Source organism: Squalius cephalus, assembly GCF_949319135.1.
Source record: "Squalius cephalus genome assembly, chromosome: 3".
Classification (NCBI taxonomy): Eukaryota; Metazoa; Chordata; class Actinopteri; order Cypriniformes; family Leuciscidae; genus Squalius; species Squalius cephalus.
In genome coordinates, this window is record NC_137124.1 from 32,734,986 (window position 1) to 32,747,324 (window position 12,339).

General features: G+C 40.8%; 1 protein-coding gene across 1 annotated transcript in view; it reads right to left on the bottom strand.

Annotated features, from left to right (window-relative positions):
- Positions 1–6,401: 6,401 nt before the first annotated feature.
- Positions 6,402–12,339, bottom strand: part of tshz3b (teashirt zinc finger homeobox 3b) — a 38,811-nt gene continuing 32,873 nt past the window's right edge. Inside the window, exon 2 of the mRNA XM_079867267.1 lies at positions 6,402–11,453. Within this exon, the coding sequence (XP_079723393.1) occupies positions 8,050–11,453 (3,404 nt within the window). The 3' untranslated portion in view covers positions 6,402–8,049. The remainder of the gene's footprint in view (positions 11,454–12,339) is intronic.

A 12,339-nucleotide genomic window follows, 5' to 3' on the forward strand; every position in this document is an offset into this window, starting at 1 on the left:
CTCCCTCCCGTTCTCTATCTGTCTCTATTCGCCTAGCCAAGCAGAAGAACTCAAACACATGCGCAAATTAAATCGACATCCAAACTCACTCTCATATACAAAGCAATTTAAATGATATTCATTAGAGCGATGACAAGTCCTGATGAGGCTTCCAGGAGGAGAGCACTCCTTCAGCGATTTCGCCGACTCCGTTTCATGCTCACCGATGCGTGATGCCCGTCGCCATACCATCACTTAAAATACAGAGAGAAGAGAAAAAGAGAAACCGAAGAAAACACATATTCCACAACACAGAGGGCTTGTCTCGAAACAGCTCCCCACTCTTTCCCATCCCTTCCCTTGCACACATGCACAAATTCTCTAGACCCCTTTCTGTGTGTCTGTCTGGCTGTTTGCCTTTTGCGCCCTGTCCAAACATCTGACCTTTCTGCTGACAGATTAAACTTCACTCTCTTTTCCTCAGAAAACACGGAAAAGGGACAATTTTTTATGTTACTTCCTGCCTATTTTTGCCTCTCTTTTTCGGTCATTACTCTATTTATGTCCATGGCAATTAACTGCTGTCAGCTACTCTTAATGTATTAAAAAGCCCAGCTTTTCCTCTCTTTTTTATTTTACCCTTCATCCGGACGAGAGCCAATTAATTTGGGCTTTTCTCTCGGCCCTAATTAACCCCTTCAGGACTGTGATGATGGCTAATGCCACTGATTGAGGCCAAGCCTGAAATTACCCAGAATTACCCGACTGCTGTGAGCGAGAAGGGAGATTACCACATGCCCCATTGTTCACAGGGCCGCCATTCATTAGCACACTTACCCATAATTCATTAGGAGGAAAGGAACAAAATGGAGTCGATAACGTAGCGAGCGCGTTACCTACATTTCTCTTTCTCGCTCATGGTCTCCTTTCCTTTCCTCTCTCTTTGTCTGACTCAAAGCTTTGGCAGACATGAGAGCTTGATGTTGTAATCAATATATGTGAGCTGACGTGAGTCTGGACATGCGTGTTAATTAAGCAGCTTGTGGGTGGAAATAATTTGAGTGTGATAATGAGTTTTGAGAGGGGACTAGAACAAGATAACTGTCTCTGGAGTCCAGCCACTGACACGCAGCGCTGTCTAACAGGCTCCGCCTACTTTTCTCAGCCCATTCTGACAGACAAGTAGCAATCAACCAATCACAAACAAGATTCACATTAATGCGTGTTAAAGCTTTTGTGTGGGGATTTACTATCTCAAGTCAAATGCCATCCTTTGGTAGAGTTAGCACCTGAACGGTGGAAGGATCATCTTTAAAATCCACATAAATCAGGATAAAATATAGAGATTATCTATTAATAAATTAATTAAAATGTATACTAAAAATATATCAAATTTAATATTTTAATGCCATTTTTATATACAAATAAATATACAAATATACAACTTTTTAATATAACCGTTGCTTATTAACTTAAAGTATTCACACATTTTCACGTGTAGTGTTTATTTTTTTCAAGCTATTGTTCCAAGAAAAAGAAAAAAAACACCCTCAGGCTGATCACCGCCCCTTGCCATTTCACAAAATATGACACTCACTATAGTTTGGTCATGCTGACCTCTTAATTCTGTTATTCTATTAAAGGTGGGGGTAACATTTAATTTGTGTGTGTATGTGTGTGTTTATGGAGCAGTGAGGGGTGTTCAGGTTAAATGGCGCTAAGCACTTTCCCTTATCACCCCGCTTTAGAAGATTCACCTCTGACCTTTCTGAGAGGTCTTCTTTAGTCTGAGCCCCAGGGAAACAAACCCTCCAACATCAGCAAGCCAAACACAGACAATCAGCTCACATCACTTCCCTGACTGCCCTCAAGCGACACTCACAGAGCTTTCCTTTCCTTTCCTTTCCTTTCCTTTCCTTTCCTTTCCTTTCCTTTCCTTTCCTTTCCTTTCCTTTCCTTTCCTTTCCTTTCCTTTCCTTTCCTTTCCTTTCCTTTCCTTTCCTTTCCTTTCCTTTCCTTTCCTTTCCTTATAAAACTGTTTATTTCATAACAAATTATCTGTTCAATTTTAATTGTAGAGATTGAATTCAACTTCTGTATCCTTTCCTTTCCAAACTGAACCAAACCAAAGAATAAATTAACAAACACTATGAAATGTCATATTTCAAATAACTGTCAAGATGTCAAAAGGAAAAGAAGAAAGATGAAATAGGATGCAAGAACATGTGTCAATGTTGCTAATTCATGAATATATTTTTCTTAATCAGAATATTTACATTTACATTTAATCATTTAGCAGACGCTTAAATGAGGAGAGCAATAGAAGCAATTAAACTAACAATAGGACAACAATATGCAAGTGCTGTGACCCTTCCCAGTTTAGTCTAACACAGTACACATATATATTTTTAATAGGTCTTACATAGAAAAGAAAAGAAATTATATATTAATATATTAACCAGCATTGCCAATCATCCCCAACACAGTGTTAAAAAGCAATACAATGGAAGCAACAAACAGAAAAACAGATCAATTTTTTATATATACAAATTCAATAGGTCCACTTTGCCATGTGAAACTTTTTCTATGTTAATTCTTTTATTATTTTTTTGTGAATTACTTTCTGCTAAATGTTACTAGGAAATACTGAGAAGCAGAGGTTGTGGATGCATTCAACTTCTGCCATTCACCCCCACGATCGGGTCAAAGGTCAGAGGTGGGTGACAGGACAAGAGGGCCATGTCAGGGTCATGTTTGTTTAACTCTTCAACCAATGAGGACGTCACCACATGAGTAACAGGATAGATACCGTAGTGAAAAATAAATATACCAAAATGTATTTGAAATGCATTTAGTTTATGTTGAGTATACTACAAATACATTCACATATACAGTATATAAATACCCTGCAATTGCACTTTCGGTATACTAAATTGGTATACTTAAAGCCTGTTAAATTAGAACAACTAATTTTGTACTGTATGCTTTAACTTAAGTTAAAAAACTAAAATTATTGCTATTGCAAGTATACTTTAGGTAGACTTTAAATATCTATCTATTTAAAGACTGATATTATAAAGTGATCATACTATCCTTACTAATAGTGATATTAAAACACATTTTAGGTTATAGCCTATATTAAGAAATGTGCATTGTGCAATAAAGAAGTACTCCAAAATAAAGTTTAATGAATATTTATATCAGTAGGTCTCAAGCGATATGTCAGTAAAAATGTTAATGACTTTGTAGTATACTTAGTATGAAATAAATTTATTTTAAATACATTTTGGTATAGTTTTTTTTTTTTTTTTTTTCACTAGGGTATAGACATACAGACAGACACAGATTATCTTTTTTTCTTTGCCTGACCTATAACATTTTACTTTAATTTCATTCTTATTCTCTTAAGAGCATTCTGATTCACACAACATTTAGCCTAATAACAGCTTTGTGGCATCTAAATACCATGAACACATTGTACTGAGCATGGCAACATTAAAAATGAACAATTTCAGTTTGTCTCTAGGGCATAGGTGCAGTGCAAACAGAAGTAATGCTGTTTTGAAGGCAAATTAAAATGAATTAGTATATAAATGAAAACATGGTGCAGGCATCAGCAACTCCCAACCATCTCAGACAGATTTTATTGTGTTACATGTGCTAAAAGATTCACCCTCAGTGTCTTTTATAAGCATTTTATAGTGGCTTTTTTTTTTCATTCATCTGTGTTGGTGGGCTTTAACGTCTGCTGTTTGTGATGAATACTTCAGCGTATGTGTGCATCTGTATTGTAGCAACTAACTGCTTTTGCACTGTAGATAATTCTTCCCCCCGGTATGTTTGTTTCATAGACGTGCAGGCCCACGTGGGAATGTGAGCGGGTTAGGAGGGAGTGAGTGTGCGCTCACTGAGACCTTATTACCTTTTTCTGCGTGGAGTGTGTTGTGTCTCGAGTGATTGGTGATCACATTTGTAATGGCACACTGCTGCACAACGCCATTATGCCCTTTGTCATCTTACTGAGCCACTGACAGCCAACCGGCTCTTGGAGACAAGAGGTATAAATGACAAACAAATACACACAACCACGTATGTGAGATGATTCTGAGACTACAGGTGTGCGTTTAGTGCTTTTAAGTATGCATTAAACACTCTCTAACTCCTAGTTCCCTAATATGTGTGGCATATTGATTTCTTGTTGTGCAAAGAACCGTTCAAGCCCCATTTAAGATTTCTATCCTGCACGTAGCCGGGAGCACACCAAGGCCCCGTAAATTAGGGAAATCGCACATTCATCACACGCATTATTTTAAGATACTTTGGGAACGTGACAGCTCGAAGATCAATGGTGGTGCATTACAAAACACTACGACGCCTCCTGTTCTTTCTCTACATTACTCTTTGGGGTAATGTTGGGGTCATTGGGACACACCCATGATTTAAAGGAGGGTTTTTTTGTTGTTGCTAATATCCATTTTTTCCATGTGTGTATATTGTTAGGGCACGAGCGTGTGATTGAGAGAATTTATAAGGTGCTCTAAATTAGCATTTGTAATGGGAGTGCTTCCAAGGTGAGATTGCAGATGGTGAGTGAATTACAGTGCATGTAAATTACACAGGTTAAGAGAGACAGCTCGTCTCAAAGGCGTCCACAGACAAAGTGAAGCCTTGGGTCAGCTCAGCAGTGAATCAATCAGGCCCGATTGTGGAGGAGTGGATGCACGTTGCCTGCGTCATTGTAATTTGCTATGGCTGGATGCGCCGGTGCCCGCTTATTTTAAAGGTCTACTGAAAACTGTCTGTGCATGTGTGTTTGTGATAGTGTGTACACAGATACATTTCCGCCGCCGCCATGCGTAATCCGCAATTTCGTTTATCTGGAAAGTCCAGCAATACATAAAGTCCCTCAGTAGCTCAATAGCATTACAACACACAATTCATTTGTGTTGGAGAGGGCTGGTTCGAGAGTTTCACTGAGCTTTAGACACTCTGGTCTTTTGTAGTGGCGCAACGGAGATAAAGCCTCCAATGTGTGGTTCACTCCTGCACACGTAAACCTCTCATTCTGAGCAGATTATGTATACAGACCAATTACGCTCCTCACATCCTGGGAAATATACTCATTGTTGAGGTATTTAGGCACAAAGCAATTATGAGGGACTTTTTCTACACAAACAAACCTTTGGCTGTGCATGTCTGTTTACTACCCGTCATGAACTGGGTCAAATTCAAAGCGCAACGCAATCTTGAGACCGATATGGCATACACAGTGTCCTGTACATGGATATCATTTAAAGCTTGAGTAACTTTAAAAAGATGCCATTAGTATCAGGGTGGAGTGGGATATTGTTTATTTAACTGTGTAGGCATTTATTGATAGTTAAATGTCTCCATGTACAGTTGTTTTCAACCTTAATAACCCTAAGTTTGGTGGCTCACCAGGCTGGGAGATGCTTTCAATTTCACGCACATTTTCTTTGCGACTAATGAGCACCTTAAATATGGCGCCAGACTTCAGGGTAGCTTGTGAAGGCTGACATTTTCACACACAGCAGCACCTTGTCACCACACATGATGTCCCCTCTACCTGGCTCCTGACGTCTTTGAGTATGTGCGTGCGCATGCTAAATGCTCTCTGACAGATCTGACGAGGAACATATTCGGTAACTAAACAGAGTAAACCATTTTTGAGAAAATGTCCCACCATTATGAGATATTTCTTATACATGCCCCTACTTCCACTGATCTGTTAAGAAAGGTTCTTTCACACACATACACAAACACCAAGCCAGGAATCAGCACATACAGTATGTCATTTACATTTTCTTTCAGTGCAGAATTTTCTAGTCAAACTCTAAATGCGATTCTGTTGTCATCCTGGATGAGGCCCAAACAAAATTGTCCCTGCAAAATGGGAACCTGAGCTAATTACAACAGTGAAAATGGTGAAAAAGAGACAGTTAATGCCAAAGCAATTATCTGCTACATTCCTTTGTAGATAGGGAATGGCGCATCGTTCTTCACACCGCCTGATGCTTCCCTAGTTAAACCATATTAGGAGACGTTGTGAGCCGATGTGTCACCAGGCAGGGAATTAGATGAGAGGAGTGATGGGATAGATCTGCCAAAAATATATGACACCACTAAAGTCTGCCGCATCAGAGATAAACACTTAATGTTTGTGAGACCAACAGCAAAGGTCTATGCACGCACACACAAACACACACACACACACACACACGCACACCTGGCTGATTTTAATATGCTCATGCCTGTCAGAGGTCCGGTGGTCTACCCTTACCGCCACACAAACATATTTTCACACACTTGTCGACTGCTATTTAACTGACAGCAGTTCTCTTTAATCTGCTCATTTCTTATCCCCCGGCGCCCGACAGACTTGTGAGCCATGACACATCAAGTTATTGCAAAAAACCAAAACAATTTCAATTTAATGCTGCAGTAGAAAAAAGGTTATATGAAGTCATATAATGAGTGCTTCATTGTCAACAACAACAAAAAAAGAAACAGCACAGAATGCATAACAGTGCCTGTGCTGTTAACATGCCAATATTTTACACATAAGATTTCCATTCACTGGCAGCTGTCAGTTACTTCAGTAAATTAACTGCCAAAACGTAGCAGAACTGTCAATTGGAGGTAAGGTAACCATGGTTACCTTTCATATCCCCAAAAATGATGAAGCTGCAATGTGATTTTATGGAGGAATAATTAGACAGAACAACAAAATAAAAGATACCAATCAAAAAGGCATTCTACAATATGAAACAACAACCAAGAGTGTTTATAAATAAAAGGTTACATTGTGGAATTCCTCCTTACATTATAAAGTAGCATCTTTTTTATACAACCATTTAAGTGAAATGATGGAACAAGTACTGTCTTGTACAAGAAGTTTAACCCTTTGAGCACGAGGTGGAAATAAAATGTGATTTTTTTCTTCTCATTTTCATATCTTCTGATTAAATAACATATTTATAAAACTATTGTGCAAAACAATTTCATTAATGTCTTCATATATTGTGCACCAGTAGATAGTCATACTCATCTTAAATTAAAAAATATAAAATGATGCATAATTTAGACAGAAATTAGTTTATGTATTTATGTACACATTTTTACACAGACCTGAATTCATAAAGGCCCCTGATTTGAGCAAACTAAAAAACTGCTATTTTGGATTCACATATATTTATGCACTGCAACCTGTATAAGAGGTGATATATCAGATGATGTAACTTTTAATGGGTAGACAAAATACCCTCGAATTTTCCCACTCAAATACATATCAACTTGATTTCCAATCTCTAATTTATCTCTTTATATATATATATATATATATATATATATATATATATATATATATATGTGTGTGTGTGTGTGTGTGTGTGTATGTATGTTTACTTTTGGAGGGGGATTGTAAATATAGAAGTATTTAGGCGTACTCAGAGGGTTAAATTTTTTCTGCTGACACCAGCATACTTAGGTCACGTAAAAAAAGAAAAAAGAAAAGAAAAAAAAAAAGCAGAAGAGAGAAGAAGTAAAGAGAGAGAAAGAAAAGCCCAGATTTAGTTATCAAATATTGAACTAAACCATTTCATTAATGCATGCAACTTACTGCATCTCAAGGATGCCAAAAAAAAAAGAAAAAAAAAAAAGAAATAATCAATTTACACAACTTTCAAATACATACAACTTCATTTTAAGTCTTTTTTTATTTGCCTTCATATTTTACCAGTGACCTCTTCACTCAGCACTGCACAGTAAGAAAATTATCAATTGTCATCATTTTCTCTGTTTTCCATTGTGAACTAAAAATGCAGAAAATGTATGTCTCTAGGGCCAAATGAGTGTTCCCCAGAGGAAAACTCCAAATGATGTGCCAAAACTAAACAGCAGTTTTTTGGCATCTATGTGCAGTTAGTTCTTCGTTAATTACTTGTAGTTCTTTAATATTTTCTTTTTCCTTAAGAAATGTTAGTCAGAAGGCTTGAAAAAAAGGACAGGAGATAAAGAGATGAGAGACAGAGTTTTTGTCCTTGGCCATCGCTAAGGTTTCTCAAGTTCACTAACATACATAAGATGGTCCTCAGGGGATTTACCATGGGTCTTACTCAGATGGAGCTTGACAGCGTGCTTGCTGGCAAAAGTCCGGTTACACAGTTTACACTGATATGAGGTGCCATTTGCCTCCTCATCTGGGGAAGGGGAGGGGGAAAGCGAATGAGGACTGGGGTTGGGGATCGAATGGGCCAAAGAATGCACTTGGGCTGAAAGCAGTTTCTCAGAGAGCCCCTTGGTGTGGCGTGAGATCTGGCTAATAAGATGCTCTCCAGACAACTTAGCCAGGTCCCTGAGCCGGAAGCCCAGATGTGATTCAAGATGGCTGACATAGGTAGAGGGGGAACGGATTTGTGATGCACAGTCACTGCAGAAGAAGACAGGGTGGCCAGAGTCTAGATTTTTCAAGAACTTTGTGCCACCTGTCCGCCTCAGCTGGTATTTGACGTTGGCCAGCCAGTGACTGATGGTGGTCATCGAGAGGCCCGTAAAGCGAGAAATATGCATGCGCTCCTGTGGACTGAGGTCCGACATAATGTACTTGCCATCACCTGTTTGCCGCAAACTGGAGGCAAACTGTGCCTGAAGGATAAGTAGATGCTGAGGATTCCAGTTGGACTGCCGGCCCTTTCGTTTCTGAGCGGGAGAGATCTCCTCTGACTCCTCTGGAGTCGATCCATCTATATCCGAACGCTCTGAAAGACTCGTTGGTGTTGAGGATTTAGACGCATGGCTCTCTGTTAGGTTGCGCAGCATATCAGAGATGTCGGAAAGGGCATTTTCTCGCAGAGGTGAGTTGGACATGAAGGAAACCACAGCAGATGAGGCTTTGGCCATGGTGATGGTTGATGATGGTGAAATTGAGGTGGGAGTGGAGGTGGAGGAGGACAGGGCAGCAGACCCCAAGGAGTTGCTCTTATCGCTCTTGCCTTTGGTCAGATCAATAGGCTGGTCATTGTTGATGTGGTAGAAATAGCGGTCTAGATGCTCATTGTTTTTTTTGGTCTGAGATGGAGTGGAGGCAGCTACAGCTGCCTTCTCTGCCAGGCTGTTGCTCATCTTGAAGAGCATGCTCATGGGATCAAGAGATGGCAGGGCAGGTTTGGCAGCTTTGCCTAGGTGAACATTCATGACAGACTGAAGCGCACTTAAAGGGTTGACAAATGGCTGCTCTGGAGGATGGTCGGTTATAATAGCAGTGCTGCTGCATAAGGTAGACACAGGGGTTTTGACAACATGGTCAGTGCCATTCTCCAAAGACTCTTTTGTGAGAGCATCACCATTTGAATCTTTGTGAGTATTTCCGCCCCCATTAGTCTCAGGGGTTTTGGCTCCTCTCCTTTCCTTGGGGGACTCCCCTCTGGCAGATTCCCCTGCATCGCTACTGCAAGGAGAAGGTGTGGTTCGTCTAAGTGGGGAGGACCTGGCTCCAGGATCCCTCATTTTCTCCTCTACTTTGGCCACTTTTTCTGTGACTTTTTTGACTAGCTCCTCCATGGCATGGAAGTTGTTTTTGGGCAAAGGGGATGTTTGGCAACTAGGTGGAGAAATAAGAGGTTGGCTTTTGGTAGGAGACAGAATCTCTTCTCCAGAAAACATATACTTCAGAGGAGAACTTTTCCCTGAGTTGCGCAGGGACAGTTTCATAATGTTTGGAAGCTGGTAGGCAGCGTGAATACTGGGGTAGCCTCCCCAGCTGGGTGTGCCATTCTGTGCTTTGTTGATGGCAGATGTTACTGTATTCTCAAGAGACTTCAATATGTCAAACCCCCCCTTAGGGCTTTCTTCAAGATCTTCCTCAGTCAAATATGGATATTTGGATGAAACTTCAAACTTCTCGTCGGTTTCGTTTTCTGTTGCCTTCTTGTCTTTGTTATTATTTGTCTCCTTGGTACACTCCACTTCCTTCTCCTCTTTTTTAATCTCCATGGGTGTGATGGCAGGGGAGATACTAGGGGGAGGAGGTGCAGGTGGTGGTGGAGAAAATGCGGTGGCAGCCAGTGGCACTGATTGTACCTTTTCTTCATTGGTAGGTATGGTGTTAGGAGCCGTTATGGACATCGACTCCATGATAGGTTTGCCTTTCTTGATGGCAGAGTTAGTGACCTTGATGAAGTGTCCTGTGACCATCATATGGGCCGTCAGTTCCTGCAGTGTGTCATGCGAGCTTCCACACTCCATGCATTTCAGGATCTGGGATTTCCGTGACTCAAACTGCCACGCATAACTAGCACCGTTCTGGTGTCCATACCGATTGTTGGGTGTGATGTAGGGATTGGGGGTCTTTTGCAGAAGGTCATTGGTGTCAGATAAAGAAGGCTTGGGGGTGCCGCCATTGGAATCTGGTGAGCTGGGGAGTTCTAGCTCAATAGGGGCTCTTTTACGAGCTGAAGAGATAATCTTGGCTGCCACAGGAGTTACAGGTTCCTTAAGAGGCACTTTCTGGTAGTGTTTCGTCTTGATCATGTGAACACTAAGGTCCTGCAGTGACTCAAAGGAATGTCCACAGTACATGCACTTAAGAACTTTCTGGGCATCCTCTTTTCCTTCCATCTCCAGGAGGGAACGCTTGCGAGGCTTTGACCAGCGCTTGGTGCCTTCACTGTCTGTCTCATGGTTGTCATCCCGGTAGTGGCCCGTCTCGTTCATGTGCACCGTGAGCTCGACCAGAGTATCATAGGCGGCACTGCAGTCTTTGCACCGGAACTTGCTTGCACCAGTGAAGATGGAGCCATACAGTTTGGTGCTCTGTCGATAAAGCTGCACAGTACTGAAAAGGTTTGGCTCAGAGGCTGGGTGCATCAGTCTACTCTGGTTCTGTGAAACATTCTGCAAGGTCTTTGCAATGGCTGTCTGGTGCCAGTCGTAACCACCACTACCACAGCTACTGCTGCTGCTACTACTGCTGCTGCTACTACTGTGGCTACGTGGGGGCTTTTCTGCTGGTTGCTGAGACACATTCAGGTTCAGCGATGACCAGTAAGAGTTGGTCAGGAAACTAGTGTAGATAGCTTTCATCTGCTCCAGGCTGTCTGGCCCTAATTGTGTCACCTCCTCACTGATTGGTGTGGCCGTTGTCGTCATCATCATTGATGAAGTTGAAGAAAGAGAGGTGAGGGGCTCCTTGGCTGAGATATCTTCTTCGTTCTTCACTGAGGCACTCTCAAAGTCTGACATGCGGTCACTGGATTCACTCAGGTGTGACTCGCTGTCCATCTCATGGCTGGAGAAATCGGCTGGTGGAGAGTCATGAAAGCCTGGCCTGTCTTTAAGGAGTAAGTCTTTGTCCTGGCACACATACTTCATGGCAGGTTCCTCCTCCAAAGCTGAATCCTCTCCTTCAACATCCTCATCGAGTAAGGCACCCTCCTTTAGCTCCTCTGGCACATATGCTACAGGTAAAAAAAGAGATAAAAGAAACAAAAAGAAAAGATGTTATCACATTGTCCAAATGAAGATTTAACACACTGCATTCCTACAATGCCTTGTATGGTGGATAGACAGCTGATAAAATGGCAAGCATCAGTGTGTTTTCTCCAGTAGTGAAAAACAGTCGGTCAGAATTTTTTATATTATAAAGTGTTGCAGTAATTCTTTCTCTGCTTTCCAATTGCATTACATTGCCACATGAAATGAAGTTATGTTTCTCTTTTCCTTTCTGAAAAGAAAGTGCAGCAAAAATAAAGAGACGTTAAAAGAACGGAAAAAATGACTCTTCAAACTGAAGTTGCCACCTTATTCTTCTCAAGGGGCAACAGCTTGAAATTAAAACTAAATTTGAAATTAATGAAGCACATTCTGGAGGTGGCATTCGTTTCTAAAGTAATAAATTACTTGTATCAACCTCAGAGACAGCAGTTCCTGTCTGTCAATTAATATGTCTTACGCTTCTTCAGCAGCACCTAATGCATTCCCAAACAGACACACTCACCATTTAAATTAAGAAAGCATTCTCACTCATTACACAGCAAAGGGTTGCCTGCTTGTAAATAAAAATTATTGTATGTACAATCTTTCCTACATAAAAATCCCTGCTTTTGAAGTTGAAAGTTATTATTTACAGTTTAGCCTGGAGAACGCAAATGCTCAAGAAAAACATGGTCATGTTTTGTGCACGCCAGCCTGAAAAATAAGAAACTAAAATATATTAATTTTAATTTCCAGTGCAAGTGATGCAGAATGAAAGGCAGAAAAAGAGAAAGAGACACAGAGAGAAATGCAATGCACTGAAATAATTCCAAGAATTCCTAACTGTGTCAGTTTATCATGCTTTTGACC